Source organism: Ziziphus jujuba, chromosome 8 (assembly GCF_031755915.1).
Source record: "Ziziphus jujuba cultivar Dongzao chromosome 8, ASM3175591v1".
Taxonomy (NCBI): domain Eukaryota; kingdom Viridiplantae; phylum Streptophyta; class Magnoliopsida; order Rosales; family Rhamnaceae; genus Ziziphus; species Ziziphus jujuba.
The window spans coordinates 22,461,305-22,483,025 of record NC_083386.1 but is presented as its reverse complement, the minus strand read 5'-3'; the positions used below and the strand labels follow the sequence as shown (position 1 = coordinate 22,483,025).

The 21,721-nt window shown below is 33.7% G+C and overlaps 3 protein-coding genes across 3 annotated transcripts; 2 read left to right on the top strand and 1 right to left on the bottom strand.

Moving 5' to 3' along the window:
• Window positions 1–6,536: 6,536 nt before the first annotated feature.
• On the bottom strand, window positions 6,537–9,566 carry LOC112491017 (cytochrome P450 716B1). The gene is made up of 4 exons (XM_025071944.3): window positions 9,054–9,566; window positions 7,988–8,456; window positions 7,191–7,381; window positions 6,537–6,851 (listed from the first exon to the last, which is right to left on the bottom strand). Exons 1-4 carry the CDS (start codon window positions 9,564–9,566, stop codon window positions 6,537–6,539), a joined length of 1,488 nt encoding a protein of 495 aa, XP_024927712.3.
• Window positions 9,567–12,948: 3,382 nt separating this feature from the next.
• Window positions 12,949–14,686, top strand: LOC107414089 (probable pterin-4-alpha-carbinolamine dehydratase, chloroplastic). Its single transcript, XM_016022187.4, has 3 exons — window positions 12,949–13,407; window positions 14,098–14,290; window positions 14,441–14,686. The coding sequence occupies exons 1-3, from the start codon at window positions 13,048–13,050 to the stop codon at window positions 14,530–14,532; spliced, it is 645 nt and encodes a 214-aa protein (XP_015877673.3). The 5' UTR covers window positions 12,949–13,047; the 3' UTR covers window positions 14,533–14,686.
• A 728-nt stretch (window positions 14,687–15,414) lies between these two features.
• On the top strand, window positions 15,415–21,587 carry LOC107414076 (uncharacterized). Its single transcript, XM_025071836.3, has 15 exons — window positions 15,415–15,661; window positions 15,764–15,898; window positions 16,090–16,176; window positions 16,403–16,474; window positions 16,650–16,851; window positions 17,238–17,356; window positions 17,655–18,047; window positions 18,160–18,294; window positions 18,612–18,743; window positions 18,911–19,066; window positions 19,264–19,503; window positions 19,906–20,066; window positions 20,143–20,257; window positions 20,575–20,655; window positions 21,210–21,587. The coding sequence occupies exons 1-15, from the start codon at window positions 15,533–15,535 to the stop codon at window positions 21,414–21,416; spliced, it is 2,364 nt and encodes a 787-aa protein (XP_024927604.3). The 5' UTR covers window positions 15,415–15,532; the 3' UTR covers window positions 21,417–21,587.
• The last annotated feature ends 134 nt before the right edge of the window (window positions 21,588–21,721 follow it).

Genomic DNA, 21,721 nt, shown 5'->3' with positions numbered 1-21,721 from the left:
TCATGTTTCTTATTATACATTCTAGATCTTTAATTTAATGTATTTTATTTATAATTTATTTAATTAATTATTCCTTGATTTTTGGAGTACAATTATTGGGTTTTGTGGAAATGTTTTAAAAGGAAAATTTTTCCAACTGAGTGAACTGTAAGAGTTTTTGAGAGAAAACATTATTTTAAATATTTATAATAATTATTTATTTAATTGTTTGGCATTGATTAATTAAATTTCTTTTATTATTATATTATTAATATTATAATTGTATAGTAGATAAGGCCACTCACTGAGATGATTAGCATCTTATGTTTTTAATTTCGTTCCTCTAGAACCAGGTTGCGAGACGTTGATTGTCCGGGGCGAGCCCGACGTCTAAGTTCATTGCCGAAAGTCCAAGAAGCATTTCCTCCCTTTTTCCTCTCCATCTTGTATTGGTTCTTTATCTGACATTGTATTAATTTCATATTTATTTGTATAATGCTCTGTATACTGTATTGAACACATTTTATTAAATACTGCACTAATTCCCTGTTATTATTTTAGAGTGCTGTAAATTTGTGGAAACAAATTGTAGTAAGGTGGGAGAAATAAGGTGGTGTTTATTGGAGTGTGTTTTCTGTGTAGGGTATTTTGTGGTAAGTCTAACCCTTAGGGGATGTTCTGCCGGATTTTTTATTGGAGGGTCCGGTAGGGTTTCCCTGGGATCAGGGCTTGTCTAGGGTTCCGGTGAGAAAATTTAAACGGGTCCTGACAATAAGTCTTCGTGATTGGTATCACAGACTTGGTCATCCTTCCAATAAGATTCTTCATCAACTTATTTCTCTTTTTTCTTTTCGAGTTTATAATAAAATAAACTTCAATTGTAATGCTTATCGTTCTAATAAACCTCACAAAATTCCCTTTGGAAATTCATCTTTCTCTACTTCTCAACCTCTGCAACTAATATGTTCTGATGTTTAAGGTTCTACTTCTGTGACATTTCATGATGGAATTAATTTTTATATTATTTTTGTAGATCATTTTTGAAAATTTACGTGGTTCTATCTAATTAAATCTAAATAAGATGTTTCTTCAACTTTCATCAATTTGAGAAAGCTTGTTGAAAAATACTTTCGACTTCCAATTATGTCGTTTCATTTTGATAATGGAGATGAATTCACTGCCTTAAAATCAATTTTTGCACAATTATTCCATGCCATACACTCCATGATAAAATGGATATGCTGAATAATGGCACATGCATATTCATGAGACAGGACTATCCATACTATCTCATGCATGTCTTCCGCCGCAGTTTTGGTCATATGCCTTCTTCACTGCCACATATTTAATTAATACACTCATAACACCTACCTCACAAAATCGGTCTCCATATGAAGTTCCCTTTCTCAAAATTCCAACCTATATGTCTCTCAAAATCTTTGGCTGCCTTTGCTATCCATGGCTTAAACCTTACACAACCAACAAATTGAACTTTCAATCCAGGCCTTATGTCAATCTTAGCCCATTAAGATCACAAATTGGCTTTCTTTGTTATGACCCTACCTCACGTATCATATACAAATCATGAAATGTTTTCTTTGTGGAAAATATCTTTCCTTGTCAAACTCCGTCTCTCAATAATAATAGAACAAGCTTTTCTCTCAAAGACGTGTGCCTCTCTTACATGGTATTAGAGCTTGAAAATCAAATGAGTTTTTTCTTTTTTTTTTTCCTTTTCCTCTCACAAATGGCTCTTTCTTCTACCATTTCCTCCTCATAAGAACTTCATATCACTAATGATGCTTCCTCTGCCAATAGGACTCTTCTTGTTATAAACATTGCAACTCAGGCTCCTCTCAAACTCATTGAAACCACTTACTTCCCTTGGAAAAACAATTTGATGCCTTACTAATTGGCTACAACTTATATGGCTTCATTGATGGCACTTTACCTTGTCCCCGCCTATGCTCTCTAATCAGGATACATCACCCAATCCTGACTACACATTCTGGATGAAACAAGATTCTCTTCTTTTAAATGCAATACTTGCATCTTTATCCACAGATGTATACAGATTTGTCTCCTCATCCGAAACCTCTCGTGAAGCTTGGCAAAAATTGGCTCTCACATTTGCTAAGCCATCTTATCCAAGGTGGATGTGACTCCATGAATGTCTCATTCAACCTCAAGGATCTCACTCCTTTCATGAATATCTTAATGACATTAAGAGTGCAGTTAATGAACTAGCACTAATTGATCATGCAGTCAATAATGATGATCTTACCTTTTATATAATAAATGGTCTCTCCTCTGAATTTGAGACAATTTCTGCTGCCTTTCGGTCTCGTGATACACCAATTTCTTATGAATAACTCTATGAAAAGCTTATGGAATGTGCTAGCTACAAGAGAAAAACTAAGATGTGATCTGATGATTCACCATTCACTGCTCTTGCTGCACAGTGTCAATCCACTTTTTCTAGATGGCCACACTCATCCAAGTCTAGCAGTTCATGTCAATTCCATTTAGGTGGCATTACCAATCATTGATCCTCCATCTCTGTTTTAACCTCTACTGAACAAGGTACAACACGATTCCCTTGTCCCTCCAACTCCTACAAAGGCCATTGTCAACTATGTTGGCCAAAGGTCATTCAGCCTGTTTGTGCCCTCTCATACATCGACAGTTGACGTATACACCACAATGGCAAGTATCGTTCCCACGGAATCCTATGCCTCAAGCCTATCATACAAATTCAATACTTGGGCCTCCCCCATCAACTCAGTCTACTAATTCCTCATGGCTTGTTGATTCTAGGGCTTCTCATCAGGTGGCTTTGGACCTTTAAAATCTGTCTCTCCATACAAAATATGATAGCCCAGATGAGGTTGCTATTGGCAATGGTAATACCCTTGCTATAACTCATATTGGTAACTTTACATTATCAACTTCATCTCATTCCTTTAATTTACATGACGTCTTATGTGTTCCACATCTGAAAAGAAATCTTATGTCTGTCTCTAAATTTTGTCAATGTAATAATGCTTCCATCAAATTCTTATCCAATTGTTTTCTTGTCAAGGATCTAGGGACAGGTGTAGTACTTCTCTAAAGACCATTTAATGGCAGGATGTATAAATGGCTGGTCCCTGTTCCTTCCTCTTCTTTATCTCCTACAGTTTATTATGGTATCAGAATAAGTCTTCATGATTAGTATCACAGACTTGGTCATCCTTCCAATAAGATTCTTCATCAACTTGTTTCTTTTTTTTCTTTTCGAGTTTGTAATAAAATAAACTTCAATTGTAATCCTTATCGTTCTAATAAACCTCACAAAATTTCCTTTGGAAATTCATCTTTCTCTACTACTCAACCTCTACAACTAATATATTTTGATGTTTAAGGTTCTACTTCCATAACATTTCCTGATGGAATTAATTTTTAAGTTATTTTTATAGATCATTTTTCAAAATTTTCTTGGTTCTATTTAGTTAAATCTAAATTAGGTGTTTCATCAATTTTAAATAGCTTGTTGAAAAATACTTTCAGCTTCCAATTATCTCATTTCATTCTGATAATGGGTGTGAATTCACTGCTTTAAATCAATTTTTGCACAACATGGAATAACATACTTTCTTTCTATGTCATACACTCCACAATAAAATGGATATGCTGAACAACGGCACATGTATATTCGTGAGACAGGACTATCCTTACTATCTCATGCCGGTCTTCTGCCACAGTTTTGGTCCTATGCCTTCTTCACTGGCACATATTGAATTAATAGACTCATAACACCCACCTTACAAAATCAGTTTCCATATGAAGTTCTCTTCCTCACAATTCCAAACTATACATCTCTCAAAATCTTTGGCTGCCTTTGCTACCCATGGCTTAAACCCTACACAACCAACAAATTGGACTTTCAATCCAAGCCTTGCGTCAATCTTGGCCCATTAAGATCACAAAGTTGCTTTATGATCCTACGTCACGTATCATATACAAATCATGAAATGTTTTCTTTGTGGAAAATATCTTTCCTTGTTAAACTCTATCTCTCTCTCCACCACACCCCCCCCCCCCCCAAGCTCAGGACCCTGTTAACCAACATGAACCTTCTCCACTTAATATGGACTCTACCCATTCTTACATTAAACTATCTTTCCCTACCAAAGATATGTCTACATCACCTTCCACACCAGCAAACCAATATTTTTCCTGTACTTGTCTCCTCACATCTCATGCATCCAAACCTCTCTCCCTCTCTACATTACCCATACCGTATGGCCATTCATATTGTGCCACTATCCATGACTCCAAGGATAGCACTTCATCTGTTCAAGAGCCTCTCTCTTCGGTCCCATCTTTACACTCCTTGCTTCTAACTCCTTCACCTCCCTATCGTACTCATAATAGGCGTACCCGTGCCTTGAACAACATTTTCAAACCCAAAATATTGTATGATTTTTACCCGGCTTCATGTTTCGCTTCCTCTGTAGAATCTCAAACAGTGAATCAAGCCCTTCAATCTCCTGACTGGCTTCGAGTCATGCTCTTTGAATATAATGCTCTCATTTCCAATCACACACAAGACATTGTTTCTCCTTCCCAGCTCAAAACATTGTGGGTTATAAATAGGTGTTTCGCTTAAAAAGACATTCAAATGGTACAGTGGAGCGATACAAGGCTCGTCTTGTTGTCAAAGGCTTTCATCAATAGCCTAGTATCGATTACCTTGATACTTTCAGCTCGGTCATCAAATCTGTAACCATTCTTACCATTTTATGCCTTTAAACAATAATTGGTCAATTAAACATATGGATGTCAACAATGCCTTTCTACATGGTACCCTTTTTAAACAAGTTTTCATAACTCAACCCCCTGGCTTTATAGATGCCATTTATCCTTCTTATGTCTGCAAGTTGAACAAGGATATTGATGGGCTTAAGCAAGCCCCACGAGCTTGGTTTACTGAACTTCATAATTTTCTAGTTCACTATGGCTTCACTTACTCTCAGTCTGATTCCTCCCTCTTTGTTTTTGCTAAAGGGCCAACATTGCTTTATTTATTAGTCTATGTAGATTATCTTCACCTCACAAGAAATTATACTGAGCTCTTGAATCACTTCATTCAGTCTCTCTCCAATCAGTTCTCAATGAAAGATCTTGGGACGCTGAAGTATTTTCTTGGCATTGAGGCCCTCAATACACCAACGGGATTATTTCTTACTCAATGTCAATATCTTGTAGATCTCCTAGCTTGTACCCATATGGAACAATCCAATGTTACGGTAACTCCAATGTCACCATCCTCTTCTTCTCTTCTTTTCTATGGCAGTCCTCTGTCCTCTGTCCTCTGTCACTTTGTATCACCAAGTTATTTGCAGCCTTCAATATTTAACTTTCACCCGGCCAAACATTGCTTTCACTGTGAATTTATGCATTGTCCGAATGACAATCATTGGGCTGCTGTCAAACGCCTTTTACAGTATCTAAAAGGGACTATATCCTATGGCTTATCTCTTACTGCAAACTCTGCCTTTGTTTTACATACATTTTCATATGCATATTGGGCTGCAAATAAAAATGACTGCACTTTCACTACTGGTTATGTTATTTTCTTAGGCTACAATCCAATTTCCTGGTCTTCTCACAAACAGAAGTCAGTCTCACGATCCTCCATCGAAATCGAGTATCAAGCTCCTGCTCATACCACTTCTTAAGTGTTCTAGTTGTTGTCTCTTCTTCAAGAATTACGTGCTCTTGTTTCTTCTCCACCATTCATATACTGTGATAATCTTGGAACCACATATGTATGTGCTAATCCTAAGCTCCACTTAAAGATGAAGCATGTTCATATTGACTTCCATTTTGTTCGGAAGAAGGTTGCTGATGGCTCCATTCAGGTTTCTCGTGTTTCAACTAATGATCAACTTGCTGATGTCTTAACTAAGCCTCTTGGTTGTTAGCACGTTCAATTTTTCAGGTCCAAGATTGGTGCCCATGACTAACCCCAATCTTGCGGGGGCATGAAAGGATAATGTAGTTATATCATGTTTATCTCTTTTGTGCTTCTGTATGTGTTATCCCATCTATATGTATATCTGTTAGTCATCATGTCATTATCCTTTTGGTATAGTTGATGTACAATCTGTATATATGTATTACTGTTTCATAATAATAGAACAAGCTTTTCTCTCAAAGGCGTGTGGCTCTTTTACAGACAGGATGTTGAAATTCGAAAAGCTGAAATTCATGACTTCCATTTTAATCATATTTAAGCTATAACCAAGGGTATGCCAACCTATCTTTTCAATTTTATTCTTTACCAAAGAAAGAAATACCAAAAAAAAAAAAAGAAAAAAACAAACTAGCATAGCAACACAGCATCGCATGGCACACAATTACAATACCAATCACAACCACTATTCTGAAGACTAATTGTCTCCACTTGAAGACTACGAAGCAAACCCCCTTATGCAATCTCGGAATATAATTTAATTATGTTGCTTATTTATTCACAAAACTATATTCCTTTTCTCTGCATTTTATTCTCCTCAATGGTTCTCTTCCCTCTGATAAACCCAAATGGGAAGGCCCTTAGCAGGGTACAGCATGGGGTTACGTGTTAATGGCTCATCTGGGATTACTTCATTCCATCGATAGTTTAATATCAGATGGTGGATTATAAGCAGAACTTCAATCCTAGCAAATTCAGCACCAGGGCATATTCTTGACCCTGCTCCAAATGGAATAAAGGAGTAGGGAGGAACAGACTTGCACAAAGATTTATCAAATCTTGATGGGTCAAACTTTGTTGGGTCTTTGAAAATTTCCTTGTCCATATGCGTAGCAGGGGCCACCCAAAATACCTGAAACAAAACTTTTAAGGTATAAAACTGGGACTAATTATGTCACTATTATTATGATACAAATTAAGTAGCACTGATATGGTGCGCAACATCGCCCGACTTATGATAGACGCCTACATCCTATTAGATGGTCTTACTACAAGTAATAGGACATAGGCAACATTCCCCATAGAAAACTTAAAAATTGAGTAACATATATAATGTGTTGTATAATTATATATACAACAATACTATAATGAGCGTTGATGATAAAATGACCGTATTCAAGCGCATACAAAAAAGTATAAATATATATATATATATATATATATATTGTATAGCCATAGGTGTGTCATGAACCTGCCATCCTTTGGGGATATCAAAGCCACCGAACTTTGTGTCTCTCATGGCACATCTGAAATTGCCAAAAACTGGAGGAGTCAACCTCATAAGCTCTTGGGCCACCCTCCATGTATAGTTCATCATTTCTACATCTCCCCAACGTAGTTGTCCCTTGTTTCCTTCTTTGGCGCCTTTGATTTTCTTTTGCTCTGTCATAAATAAGAAAGAAGGAAAATTTATAAAACTATATTTTCATATTCATATATATATATATATATATGAATATGAATTATAAAACTATATTTTCATATTCATATATATATATATATGTGTGTGTTTATATATATACACTTTTGTGTATATATATTTATATATATGTTGTTTATTTATTCATTAATCAAAAGATATAAAGGAAGGGACTTAATTATCTTTTGGACATGATAAGAGGAGTATCAACATCAACAGAACCATTATAAGAATACTCATAAAACATTTATAGCAAGGCATCACTATCATGGATAATATGTTATGTGATGATGTGATCATGATTTTTTTTTTTTTACTATGATTAAACTAATTAAATTACGTATCTTTTTTAGATTTTTAAATAATTCTAAAATAATTTATTAGGTTTTATTGGATAGTTTACATTGAATTCTTAGCATTTCCATTAATATTATCGATAATAGATTCCTGTTACTAATAATAAATACATATGCTTATTCAATATAAACTGTTTGATGTAACCCTTTAAATATATCTATTTATATATATATATATATGTGTGTGTGTGTGTGTGTGTATATTTCCATTACCTGCGTAAACTTTGTCGAAGGTATATTTATCTCGAGCTAGATGCCTTATAATAAGACTCACAAGGGTTGAAGTTGTGTCATGGCTTGCAAATAACAGAGTGACAATATTGTCAACAATCTCCTCTTCTAATAAAGGTTCACCATTTTCATCTCTAAGAGAAAGGAAGCTTGAGACCATATCATCTTGAAGACCTACTTTCCCAAGTTCCAATTCTTTCTTCCTTTCCACAAGCAAATTGGAAAACACCTTACTCAACCTGCCTCGAGCTCGCAATGCTTTTCGATATGTGGATCCTGGAAGATCCAGGGGAACTGCCCACATCCCATGTAGGGAGGCTGTTAAATCTTCTAGTACCTTATCTGTTTCCTGATCCTTTTCAGCTAATCCTAACAGTAGACTGCAAGTGACCTTGAATGTAATCCTCTTCATCTTTATTACCACCGGTATCCAATCCTTACCGTTAAGCTCCTGCAATAATAAAAAATATAAAGACTACATCTGAAGCCATGTTTGAGATAGCTTTTGTATATGTTTTTATAGAAGAGACTTTCCTGATAAGTTATTCTTGAATTTCTGTTTAGTGTAGTTTTTGAAAAATCAAAAACAATTTTTAAAATTTAAAAGCTACTTCTGATAATATTTAAATAATTTTTAAAAAATATTTTTTTAAAGTTAAAAAGCTATTTCTGAAAATATTTAAATAATTTCCAAAAAATGCTTTTTTTGTCTTGGACAACGTTTCTAATCAAAACCCGTAGAAAATGAATTTTTTAGAAAACAAGTCTGAAAAAGGTAAAGTAGAAGCAAAAACTACCAAACACGGCCTTATTGGCCATATATCGTTAGGCCTGAAGCATTAAAAGCTACAACATACTGTCTTTCGTTAGAAACTGTTATAGAGGCCTAGAGCATTTGTAATAAACTGTTCAAATACTTTTAGAATTTCTCTCTCTCTCTCTCTTTTTGAGCTTCGAAAGCCAGAAATAACTTTTCAAAAGCCATGCCAAACAGCACCAAAGTTCTTTTTCATCCATGAAAAACTTATTTAAAGTTTTTTATTATTACCTGAAACAGCAAACGTTTGACTATAGAATCCATTTCACTTACAAATCTTCTGATACTTTCAGGCCTCAGGATGCTGGTAATTGCACCCCTAACAAGCTTGTGTCGAGACCCGGAAAGCTCAAAGATACTGTGTTTCCCAAGTATAGCTACGGCAGAAGCTGGTTGGTTTCCCACAAGACCATTATCAGAATTCCTACCGAGTATAAATCGATTGCCAGCTTGACCAGTCATAACAATGGTTTTTGAACCCAAAAGGGAGGTCTTAAATATTGGTCCATATTTAGCAGCATGGCTTTGAATCCACTCAATGGTCTTGTCTCGTCTATGGGCTCTCAGAAAGCTTAAAGACTCACCTATAGTGGGGATTAGTCCTAGTTTACCAGGAGGAAGTTTCTTCCCACGAAGAGAGAAGAAATAGTATTTAAGATAAAAAACCAGAAACAGTGTGAGGAATGGTACTAGAATGAGGGTTAATGTGTATGGAAGTTGATGGCATTCAAAGATGACCTTCATGATCATCATAATAATCTCCTTGTATCTCTTTTGTCTCTCAAATTTTTTCAAGTACCGCTAGACATGCAGTTTTATGCTCCAAAACTCGTCTATATGTATATGAGTGAAATGGTGAGTATTTGGCCTTTGTTAAAAGCATTTTAGGAAGATTATATGAATATAAAGATTCCATTTCCTTCAAAGAATCGCTAGAACGATCTTTAATTTAAGTCTATAATGATAGATTAATCAGTCATACGAGCTAGATAGTTATTTTATATATATATATATATATATATATTAATATTGATTAGATCCGAATATCTTAATTCTATAAAATTATAATATATCTAGCATATCAATCAATGTATCAATCAAGGTATTTTAATTTTATAAAATTACGATATATCACGATTACATACATGCACTATATTTTTTCTTTGTTGATTTTTTTCTTCTTTTGTTTTTTCCAATAGATATATATATATATATATATATTGTATATATATATGGATGACTGTATAATGTAAATTATCATTGATTAGTTGGGAACATAGATACGTGAGATTCATAATTAGTCACTGAACTAGCAAGGTTGCTAATAGATCACAAACTTAGTAATACTCAATACAAGTTTACTAAGGTTATTCATAGATCTTATAAAGACATAATTTTTAATAATATGAACACATCAAGTGTTATCATGAATTTCATTACTAAACTTATGGCATATGTTACCATTATTTGTTTATGTTATTGAATTTGTGGCATATTATGCATTAGGTATTTTATGTTGATGAAAATTATATTTTCGTTACAAGTTCCATATATAAAGCATATTACTAAATTTATTAAATTTATAGTCATATGGAAAGCACCAACATCAATGCTGGCTTTTTTCCAAAATCAGCAAGGTAGACTTTTCCACATAGTCCACATTCCTATTTCCAGGAGTGCAACTCTCATCTCTCGCAAACTTTGTACTCCCGGAAATAGAGGAAATAGCAAATGTTTTTTTCCATAATTTAGAGCAGCCGTCATTAACATTTTAATATATGAACTTGTAGCCAAAAAAAAAAAAAAAGCCTTGAATATATGAACTTCGGTAATAGAATTAATTAAGATACATAAAATTGATCTCTCATAAATCCATAAATAACCTGGACATCAATCACTTTCGATGTGAAATTATAAAGTTCCTTTCCTTTCTTTTCTTTTTTTTCTTTTAGCCATCCATTCAGATTTCATTGACTTTTATTTATTTATTTTTTTTTTTTTTTGGGGGGGAAGAAATTGTATTTGAGATAGAAAACCAGAAAACAGTGTGAAAAATAGTACTAGAACGAGGGTTGTATGGAAGTTGACGGGACTCAAAGATAACCTTCATGAGATCATCATAATCATATCTCGTTGTATCTTTTTGACTCACAATATTTTTCAAGTTCAACTAGACATGCAGTTTTATGTTACAAGGCTCGTCTTTATATATATGTATGAAATATTGTTTGGCCTTTGTTAAAAGGATTTTGTAAAGATTATATGAATATAAAGATTCCATTCTTCTCTTCATAGAGTTGCTCATCAAAGGATCTTTTAAGTCTATTAATTTCCAAATTGGAGAGGTTAATTAATCGTACAAGCTAGATAGCTAGCTTATATCATTATATATTTATATATATATATATAAATATATAATCAGGATATATTAACTATATAAATTTGCATATTAATAAGAATAGAATATTCTACTTGTATAATGTCATAATATATCACACGATTATTTATATGCATTTTTATTCATTGATGAACCAGGTTCTCTATAAATTTTTTCATCTTTTTTTTTTTTTTTTCCCTCCAAAAGATATGTGTGTGTGTGTGTGTGGATAAGTGTGTGTGGATGACAATATAATGTAAACAATCATCAATTATGGGAACATATACATGAGATCCATAATTAGAGCCATTAACTAACAAGGTTGCTAATATGATCACAAATTTAGTAACGCTCACTACAAGTTTACTGATGTTATAAACGGATCTTGTAACAAAGACATAATTTTCAAAAATATAAACACATCATATTATGAATTTTGTTATTAAAGTTATGACATATGTTACCATTACTTGCTTATGTTATTGAATCTGCGGCATATTATCCATTATGTGTTTTTGTTGCTGAAAATTGTATTTTTGTTGGAAGATCCATAAAAAGCAGTACTGAATTTATATTCATATGCAAAGCACTAACAACAATATTGCTGGTTTTTTCCACAACCACCAAGGTAGACCTTTCCCCATAATCTACCTACCTCGGGATTACAACTCCTTTCTTCACAAATATTGTACTCCTAGAAGTGGCATAGATTTTTTTTTCCATAATTTAGAATAGCAGTCATAACACTTTAACATATGAACATTGGCAATAGAATTAATTAAGATACATAAAACTGATTTTTTTCTTTAATAAGAAAAAAAAAATCTTCTAATAATATCGTAGACCTCAATTCAGTTCAATGATGCCGTACCACAGGGCACTGTGGCATTTATAATGTCCCATACATAAATAAATAAATAAGCTTAATATCGATAAGTCATTTTTTATTTATTTATTTTTATCCAGCCATACAGAGTTTATCAACTCATCCAACATTTTGGTAGCACCAAATTTCAGCCATCACATCGACACAGACAAGGTTAAAGGTTAGATGAATGGCCTTTCATGAATTTGTAAAGCTTTGAGAGTTCTACTTTTCCTAAGCAAGATAATTTACTAATTATTCATTCAGTGCATAAAAAAAAATAAACAATTAGATTTATAATTAAGAACAAAAGATTCACTCAATTCCAATTCTTTTCTGCTGGTTTGTTCTCTTCTACTAGAGAATATGCAGGTCATCTTAGAGATTAAGCTTTCCTGTGTACAATATATTGGCCCTTAAAGCACAAGGTTGGGAATTATATATATTATATTATCATCATCCAACTAAAAACATGAAGAACATTAATCTTCCAACTGAAAACATGGAAAAAATTTTAATAAAATTTATTTTGGTTTGTGTCTTGAAGATATATATTACACCCCAAATCAAAATTTATCACCTGATTTTAGATGCATGATGAGTGATGACGTTTACCTAATCTACAATCAAAGCTTAGTCCATCATTTTTTAAAAAATTTAATATTTTTTCTTAAACCAAACCACTTTTGAAAAAAGTGTATATATATATATATATATATATTTCAGCCAATTTATCTCTTCGCAAAAAAAAATAATAATAATAAATAAACAAATAAACAAAGACTCCACTAGTGGTTGTACTTGCATGTGTGCGTTGAGCTGATGCAAAATGACGTGGCACCTCACCCTAGCCACTAGTATTTTGTCCAAAGGTACAACCCTGCCAATGCACATAAACAGGATAAACAACAATCCATGGAAAGTCAAGCTAACAGAAGCCGATTGAAGCAGTGCAGAGCTTAGAAGAAGACCCAAGTAGTTCAATGGCTACCACCCACCTCTCCTACCCTTTTCTCTTCCCCAATCTATCCTCTCCATACAAGCAACGTCTACCCGAGTTGTTCAACGTTCCGACTCGGAGTGGACTCGGGCTGCGGCTGAGGAGGAGTAGGACTCAGGCTATGGGGGCGCCTGACTTGCTGGGTGATTTTGGGGCCAGAGACCCATTCCCAGCAGAGTTAGAGAGTAATTTCGGAGAGAAGGTTGTAGGAAACGGTAACACGGAGCACAAAATCCTCATCCCCAATTTGCCTGCTCTGTCTCTTGCCCAGCAACAGTGTCAACCTCTTTCTCCTCTTCAGCCTCCCTTGTCGGACGATGATATCCAGAGTCTCCTCAGAAAGGTCAGTTTTTTTAACACATATATGTATATATACATATATTTGCAATGAAATTTATGCTGTTTGTACATTTTCTTGTTCATATTTTGAATCTGCCGAAGATTTTGAACTAGTGGGGAAAACCCAGATAGTAATGCTCTTAGTTACAAAATTGTAAAGTTGGGTTTGGTTTAGAGAAGATTTGATTATTTTATTTGATTCTGTGTTTTTAAATATGGATTCTGAATTTATAGAACATGGCAAATTGGTTTACTCTAAAGAATTGAACTTTCTTTTACATTTTTGCTTCTTAGTGCTCTGTAGATATATCATTGGTGAAGCTTTTTCTAAGTGACAAAACCAGGTGACCCACTAAGTGGTACTTGCTTAATAAAGCTACAAATTTGTGTTCATGTCTTTGGGAAAATCATGTTTGAGTGAATTGGAATGTGAAATGGCAACTTTGTCAGTGTTAAAGATGTTTGGTTCTCTGTTAAAAGGGCATTCTCACCATATTACACATCTTTGGCAATTTATAAGTCAGAGGACAAAGAGCTTAAAAGTGAAAAAAGCTAAAGTCTTTGATCAAAATTGGCTAAACTTTATCTTTTCTTTTCTTGAACCCAAATTTATAAATCTTTTATGCTACTGATTTTTGGCTTCAAGAAACCATTTGGTTTCTTCTATCTTCATAATTATGATATTTGTGCATAGGTTGTTGGTTGGAGACTGATAGATGAAGAAGGGGGACTTAAACTACAGTGTTTGTGGAAATTGAGAGACTATGAATGTGGGATTGAACTCATAAACAGGATATATAAAGTTGCAGCATCTGCTAGGCATTACCCAAATCTCCATTTGGAGCAACCCAATCAAGTTAGAGCTGAATTATGGACATCGTCCATTGGTAAAAAGTTTTTCAACTTGGATATTTAGGCCATTTTCAACATCATTTTGTCAATTTACAAGTTTGGTTTCTGATTTTAGTTGCATTTTTATTTTTATTTTTATTTTTTTTTTTGGCCACTGAAATGTTTAAGGGTTTTGTTTATTGCAGGAGGATTGAGCTTGAATGATTTCATTGTGGCTGCCAAAATAGATGAGATTAAAACTTCTGATCTTGTGCCTAGAAAAAGAATCTGGGCTTAGTTGAAGCATGTTGTTGCCTTTTGCACGCCAAACAGGCTCCAAAAGAAGTGTGTAATATGGTGTTTCTGAGTATCTTAATTACCAAAAAGACTTGTATTTTTCTCAAAAATTCTTTTATTCATTTCGACATTTATAATATACAGTTTATGGACCATTTGTTGAATTTATTTTATATTAAATGACTAATTTTTCTTCAAAAATTACGCTTGAGTCCTTGACCCACTTCATTTGGTTCCTTGGGAGGCCTCAATATATTGATGTTGAATTCGATTAAAAAATAATTAAAAAAAAAAACGAAAGAAAAATGAATTAGATTAAAAAATAATTAAAAAAAAAACGAAGGAAAATAATTTCTTCCCCTGAACATAGTTGTAGATATCATATGAATATATTAATGGCTACATGCAAATTATTTTCTTTAAATTGAGACAAAATTTAAAGAACTACAACAACACATTTAGCTTTCTTTTATTTATTCAACCTTATATAAAAAGAAAACAGAATACTAAGTTAAACTAAATAACTTGATCGAGTACCAATTACTTTTGAAAAAAACAAAAAAAAAAAATCCTAACATCTAATTTGACATCCAATGTCATATTCTTTAAAACTACAATATGGTATATAACATATTAATAGTTAACTTCTATAAATAATATTATAAGCAAAATATTTTGATTATGGTTCTATTAGTTAGGTTCTTTTGTTGAAGAATATTGAAATTTATTTTGTAATTACTTTTTTCTTTTATACAATTTTGATTAATTTTTTTTCTTGCAATTTTTGTTAGTTTAAAAATTATATTATGTTTTTAACAATATTAAATAGAAGTTTAAAGTATATTATATAAACAAATTAATAACAAATTATTATTATTGTTTTTTGTTAAACGGTTGATAAAATCCCTGAAGACGGGTATTGCAGTAAATAGCCGTTGGAGGAGCAGAGCAGAGGAGGCTGAGAAGCGCGCTCTCTCTGTCTGTCTCTCTGAGTAGTGGCCATGGAGACACTGAAATCGGCGGTTCCAGAAACCCTAAAGCGGATGATCGGAGAGAGCACTCCATCTGATCTTCCTCTCACTTGTTCTTCTCTGCTCGACTTTCTTCTTCAGTTCAACCCTTTTCACCATGTATTCTATTAATATATTATTTATTCATTCATTTATTTATTTATGATTTGCAAAGGTTTTTTTCAGAGGCAATATTGAAAGTTAAAGATTTGGAATTTTCAGATGGTGGAAGATTTGGCGGAGCCGGAAAGGGGTTTGTGTGGTAAGAACAAGGACGAGGCTTTAAAGTTGAAGAAGAAAGGCAACCAGTTCTTCTTGGCCGGGGACTGTGCAAATGCTTTGGCTTCGTATTCCCAGGTCCAACTCTAGCTGTTAGAAAATGGGATATGCATTTCTTTTTTAATTCAAATTTTCAAATTTTTTTTTTTATAGCTTTGAATTTCAAAGGGATATGCATAATTTCTTTTGTGAATTCGATAGAGAGGGTTTATTATCTATGTATTTATTGTTTATTTGTGTAAGTTCATTTTTTTGCCCACATGTTATAGGCATTGCGAGTTGCTCCTATGGATGCTGATGATATGGACAAAAATCTGGTTGCCACTTTGTATATGAATCGGGCTTCCGTTTTCCATGTCAGTCTCATTCTCTCTCTCTCTCTCTCTCTCTCTCTCTCTCTTTTTCTCTTTTGCTCCATGTTATAAGTTTGTAACATTTAGTGGGTCTTTGATATTCGAGGAAGAAAAGAAGGAAGTGATACTAGAACAAAAACAAGTTTTTTGCATAACCATTTCATAGTATTGTCTTTTCTGCAGATTTCTTTTTTTTTACTTGTTCTTGTCTGTTTTATGTTTCCTTTAGAAAATGAATCTTCTGGCAGAGTGCCTACGAGATTGCGACCGTGCTCTTCAAATTTCTCCAAGCTATGCCAAGGTGATATGGTTATTTGCATTTACTGGTTTGTTAAGGAACAGAAACATTATCTAATTTATTATTATTTCTTTTAAAGAGATATACTTGAATAAGAGACTTCATATTTCTCATTGCCCTCATTGATGCTCACTCTACTTTCTAGTTATCTCCAAATATTGAGTTATATTATGTGCAGGCATGGTACAGAAGAGGTAGGGCAAATGCTTCTTTGGGAAATTATGAAGATGCAATACATGACTTGAATGTTGCTAAGATTGTGGAGTCATCATTGAGTGGAAAGCGACAGATAGAAAGTGAGTTGAAGACAATTTTAGATGGATATAATAATACAATAAATTCACCAGCACAGCATACGGAAGACACGTTGAATATTTTGGGTAAGAAAATTTCAAATATTTCATCATTAACATATCAATGTTAGTAGTTCTTAGTAAAACCCCTAATATTAAACATTGTTTTTTGTAGCTTTTCAACGTTGTTGCTTATTGGTTAGTATCCTGAGTAATACAGTATGTAGTCGCATTTGGAATGGTGTCCCTTTGGTTTTGGTTTTGGTTTTGGTTTTATTGATCCACAGTTGGAATTCATTTGGCCTTTTTTTTTTTTTTAGATCTATGTGGAATGAACATCATATACACGTTTGTTAGATACAATTTTGTATTCCATGATATGTTTGCTGCTGTAAATTTATTAGTTCATATTTATAATTGAAGGGTATCTTTCTAATTTTAATTATTAAGATGAAAGTGGTTATCTGTGGCAGATGAATCACACCAAATAGAATTACAATGTGTCACTACACCAGACAAAGGAAGGGGTATGGCCTCAAAGAATGATATTCCTCCAGCCTCATTGATTCATACTGAAGAACCTTTTGCAGCGGTATGAAATGGCAACTCCTTGACATTTGATACCGTGGATATATGAGTCCTTTTAACCATCCTATTAATTTTTTGAGACTTTCCTCTATAAGGTGTAATTTAATTGGTATAATATATTCTCACTTTCATAATTGTGGATTAAAAGAGAGTTAATTTCTTTCTTTCTTGTTTTTTGCATTCCAGTGTCAAGTTTCTATTGCACTGTTGGGAAACAGAACAATAGCCTTTGATTTCTTTTGCCAATGCCTTCATTTCTTCTGGCAAGGAACATAAGATTAATGCGACCCTCTTTTATGCAGATAATATTAAAGCAATGCCGGGAAACTCATTGCCATTACTGTTTTAATGAACTATCAGCTGATAAAGTTCCCTGTACATCATGCTCAATACCACTGTACTGCTCCAAGTATTGTCAATTACAAGCAGGGGGGGTATCATTCCAGCATAACCCAAAGAATCACGACATTCAGGAGAATCTGTCTAGCAATCTTGAAAAGCATGTTGCAAAGGTCACTTTAGTAGCTGATTCAGAAAGAGACACCAAGCAAATTCCTGAACATAAGCATGAATGTCAAGGAGTAAACTGGCCTGCAATATTGCCACCTGAGATAGTTTTGGCTGGTCGATTATTAGTGAAGTCTATAATAGAAAGAGGAGGATCCTTGGATAATGCTAATTTTAGGCAAATCGTGGTACGTACATGACTGTATTATCTAGTTTCCTGATTTTCATTGCTGTTGATTGATAAGCACTTCATGAATGGATTTGAGTTGGCAGCTCATTGCCTCTATCACATTATTGTAGGATCTTTCTCACCATTATTCAACAATGCCTCCTGAAAGCAAATTGGAGTTACATATATATAGCATCGTACTGTTAAGCTGTCTTCGGTATTTTAAAGGATTTGAGCTTAAGATAAATGGGTTCTCTATAGAACAGGTTCTCTCTCTCTCTCTCTCTCTCTCTCTCTCTCTCTCTCTCTCTCAAAAATATGATGTAAAAGGACATTTTTTCTTATGTTATGCTTGTTGGTTGCAACAAAGGTAAAATCACATCACCGACAAAATTACATGAGCAAGAATGCAAATTATGAAGATGGCAATAATTATTCTCATGTTTAAATGCCACGTAGATGTTGTAAAATATATAAATATTTTTGTTGATATCGATAGAGATGGAGGGTTAAGATCTCCATCAATTTGATGTTGTATTTTTTACCATTGTTGGTTATGATGTTATATTTTCTTCTGCTGCAGGTTGTCATACTTGTTTCTCAAATTAGGGTGAACTCTATGACAATTGTTCGTATGAATTCCAATGAGGATCATGGATTAGAACATCAGTTCAGAAAATTTTCATCAGGAGCTCTAACTAGTAATGTTGAACAGGTTTATTTTTACTGCATCTCTAGTTTTCTTTTGCTTTGTTGTGTTCTTTTGATCCCAGAAGATAATTTGTGTAACAAAGCTTGAGATTGATTTAAATCAATATCTGTTGAAATAAACATTGATGCCTTCCTTATTGTACTGCTTCATTATTGTTGTTGCTTTCATAGGTCAAAGTAGCTCAAGCTATTTATGAAACTGGCAGTCTATTCAATCATTCTTGCCAGCCAAAAATCCATGTGTATTTCCTTTCACGTACTCTCTTTATAAGAGCGACGGAGTTTGTGGCAGCTGGATGTCCCCTGGAGTTGTCCTATGGTCCACAAGTATGCTCACTCTACAATAGAATATATTTCATATTTGGTAATATAATATGATGCTAAGAATTTCATTGTTTTCCTGAAATTATCTTTTTTTAATGAAACAGTGATAGTAGGGTACATGCTAACCATTTCCATTTTGAAACACAAAATATGACGCAAAATTTTGTTTCTCAAGGTAAAAACATTGTTCTGTTTTACAGGTAGGGCAGTGGGGCTGCAAAGATAGGATTAGATTTTTGGAAGATGAGTATTCATTTCGGTGTCACTGCAGTGTTTGTTCGGAACTAAATCTGTCTGACCTTGTTTTAAATGCTTTTCACTGTGTTAAGCAAAACTGTTCTGGCATTGTCTTCGATAGTTGTGTCCTCAACCATGAAAAGCAGAAAATTAAGCACTACCCCAGTATTGCCAGTACGAGCAGGTTGGAGCCTCATCTGAAGGTATTATTTCATGTTCTCTGTAACTTAATTGAGGGAAGCATTTAGATGTATAGGGTGCATCCTAAAACTCTAAATGGACAAATCACATTCATAAGTAAGGCAAAGATATGTAATCGAGAATGAAAGAAGTGGATTTGGACTCCACTGTACAATCTTATGCTTTTGAAGAGCATTGAAAAGAGAATGAAACAAAGAAAAACAGTAGTAAACTATTTAAATCTATATTTATATTTATCTGGAACTTCTTTATGGTGTGATTTGTTGTGTGTTTCTGCATCAATTTAGTTGAACGTAAGTTGTGAGCACTGTATTGGTTGACATAACTACTCGGTTGTTGCTTTAGAATTTATGCATATAACCCCTTCTCTTCATCTTTTTTTTTTTCTTCCAATATTCTTACAGGTTGACAATTTCATTAATGATGCAATCCATTATGGGGGTCAAGATACATTTTTGAATAGTTTGTCTAGTGTAAATCCTGGATATTGCCTCAAATGTGGCTCTTACCGTGATATAGAATCTTCTTCTGCAGCAGTAAGTAAAGCTTGGAAACCTATCAGAAGGTAAAGTGGTTCATATATATTTTAAAAGAGAATACCATCACGTATAGTCTGTTAACTGGACTCAAATTCTTGACAGGTTGCGGGATGCATTAGGCTCTGAAGATGTCTCTGGTACCACACTTTCAGATGCTTTGAAATGTCTTGATCTGCTGAGATCAACTTTGCACGCATATAATAAGAGCATTGCAGAAGTGAGTATCAGCCGTGCAGCCACTTGCGTTTCACATTTTCTATTTATTTGTATATTTTATATAGTTTTATTGAGCATACTTGATAATTGTTAATATAACTTCAATGTGCATTTTTTTTTTAATATAAATAATTTATGACCAGGTGAAGTTTGACTTTTCTTATCATTAAAGACTTGAAATGTATGGCGAGTGATAGATGAGATGTTAACAAACAATTGATGATGATATCTCTGTGCCACTTTGTTAACAAATATAATGGTCATAAGTTTGGAAAGAGACCTCACTTTGAGTATATAAAAATGATTTGACATTTGCAGGTGGAAGACAGTCTTGCACAGGCATTTTGTTTGGCTGGAGATACACCACGTGCAATGGCCCATTGTAAAGCATCAATTGAGGTATCATATTTGTTATCGCCCTTCATATCATCCTAAACTGTAATAATTTTTCACTGTTTATGATGGTTGGTACTAATTTGCTTTAGGACACGCTTTTTAATCTAATCCATATTACCTACCACAGAAACTAAGAAGTAATTTATTTGTTCCTGTCAATTGTATCCCCTGTATCACAAAAAGGCATATTCCAATATCATTCCGTATGTGCCCTTTGAATCGTTTACAAGAAAAGATTACCAAACTCATTATATCCAACCAAGAAGCTCTAAGTTTGCCTTCAAATTGGGGGACTACTCATCCATAATGTATGCCTGCTTAGTTTAGGTCATACAATTTGAATGGACTTTGATAATACGTAATAGGTATGCATTTTTTTACAAATATTTTGGTAGAACTTATTTAGTGCGTGTTTGGAAAGCACCCTTCTTATAGGCTTTTTTTTCTTTTTTCTTTTTTCTTTTTTTTTTTCTTTTTTTTTGACTTTATATATTTATTTATTGAGTAATTTATATTTAATTATGTTTATGATGTTTTTACATATTGTCAACTAGCAGATTCTGGAAAAGCTCTACAACCCTAATCATATTGTCATTGGATATGAACTTGTGAAGCTGGCATCCATTCAGCTATCATCTGGTGAAAGTACAGCTGTGGACACAATTAATCGAGTGGGTGAAATTTTTTCACGTTATTATGGATCTCAGGCAGACATAATATTTCCTTATCTTCAATTCCTTAGAAGACAAACCCAAAAACTTTAAAGTAAATAGCCATACTGTTTTGATTTTGTTATTTAATCTTCTTGCTCTTTGTACATATAAATCATTTTGTAACAGGGATAATATGTAATTATCTATCGGATATGATATTAGATTCAGACGTGTTCACTTTTAACTTTCTCCATTATAAAAATTACTTTTTTTCTTTTTTTATTTTGTCTCTCGCAAACTACGAGGGCTTAGTTGATCAGCAATGACTTTGCAGCTCCTGTTGGTATTTTGATTTCCGCATTAGGCGCTTGATTGTCTTTACTGCTTGGCGGATCCAGATTGAGATGAGATTTTCT

Excerpts from the sequence above, each read along its gene's own strand:
- LOC107414076 (XM_025071836.3), top strand. The coding sequence starts at position 15,533 with ATGGAGACACTGAAATCGGCGGTTCCAGAAACCCTAAAGCGGATGATC. Across the intron at positions 15,662-15,763 it reads AGTTCAACCCTTTTCACCAT|ATGGTGGAAGATTTGGCGGA; the intron begins GTATTCTATTAA and ends TGGAATTTTCAG. Across the intron at positions 20,656-21,209 it reads ATTGTAAAGCATCAATTGAG|ATTCTGGAAAAGCTCTACAA; the intron begins GTATCATATTTG and ends GTCAACTAGCAG.
- LOC107414089 (XM_016022187.4), top strand. The coding sequence starts at position 13,048 with ATGGCTACCACCCACCTCTCCTACCCTTTTCTCTTCCCCAATCTATCC. Across the intron at positions 13,408-14,097 it reads TCCAGAGTCTCCTCAGAAAG|GTTGTTGGTTGGAGACTGAT; the intron begins GTCAGTTTTTTT and ends ATTTGTGCATAG. Across the intron at positions 14,291-14,440 it reads ATTATGGACATCGTCCATTG|GAGGATTGAGCTTGAATGAT; the intron begins GTAAAAAGTTTT and ends TGTTTATTGCAG.
- LOC112491017 (XM_025071944.3), bottom strand. The coding sequence starts at position 9,566 with ATGAAGGTCATCTTTGAATGCCATCAACTTCCATACACATTAACCCTC. Across the intron at positions 8,457-9,053 it reads TCAAACGTTTGCTGTTTCAG|GAGCTTAACGGTAAGGATTG; the intron begins GTAATAATAAAA and ends TTATTATTGCAG. Across the intron at positions 6,852-7,190 it reads ATATCCCCAAAGGATGGCAG|GTATTTTGGGTGGCCCCTGC; the intron begins GTTCATGACACA and ends GTTTTGTTTCAG.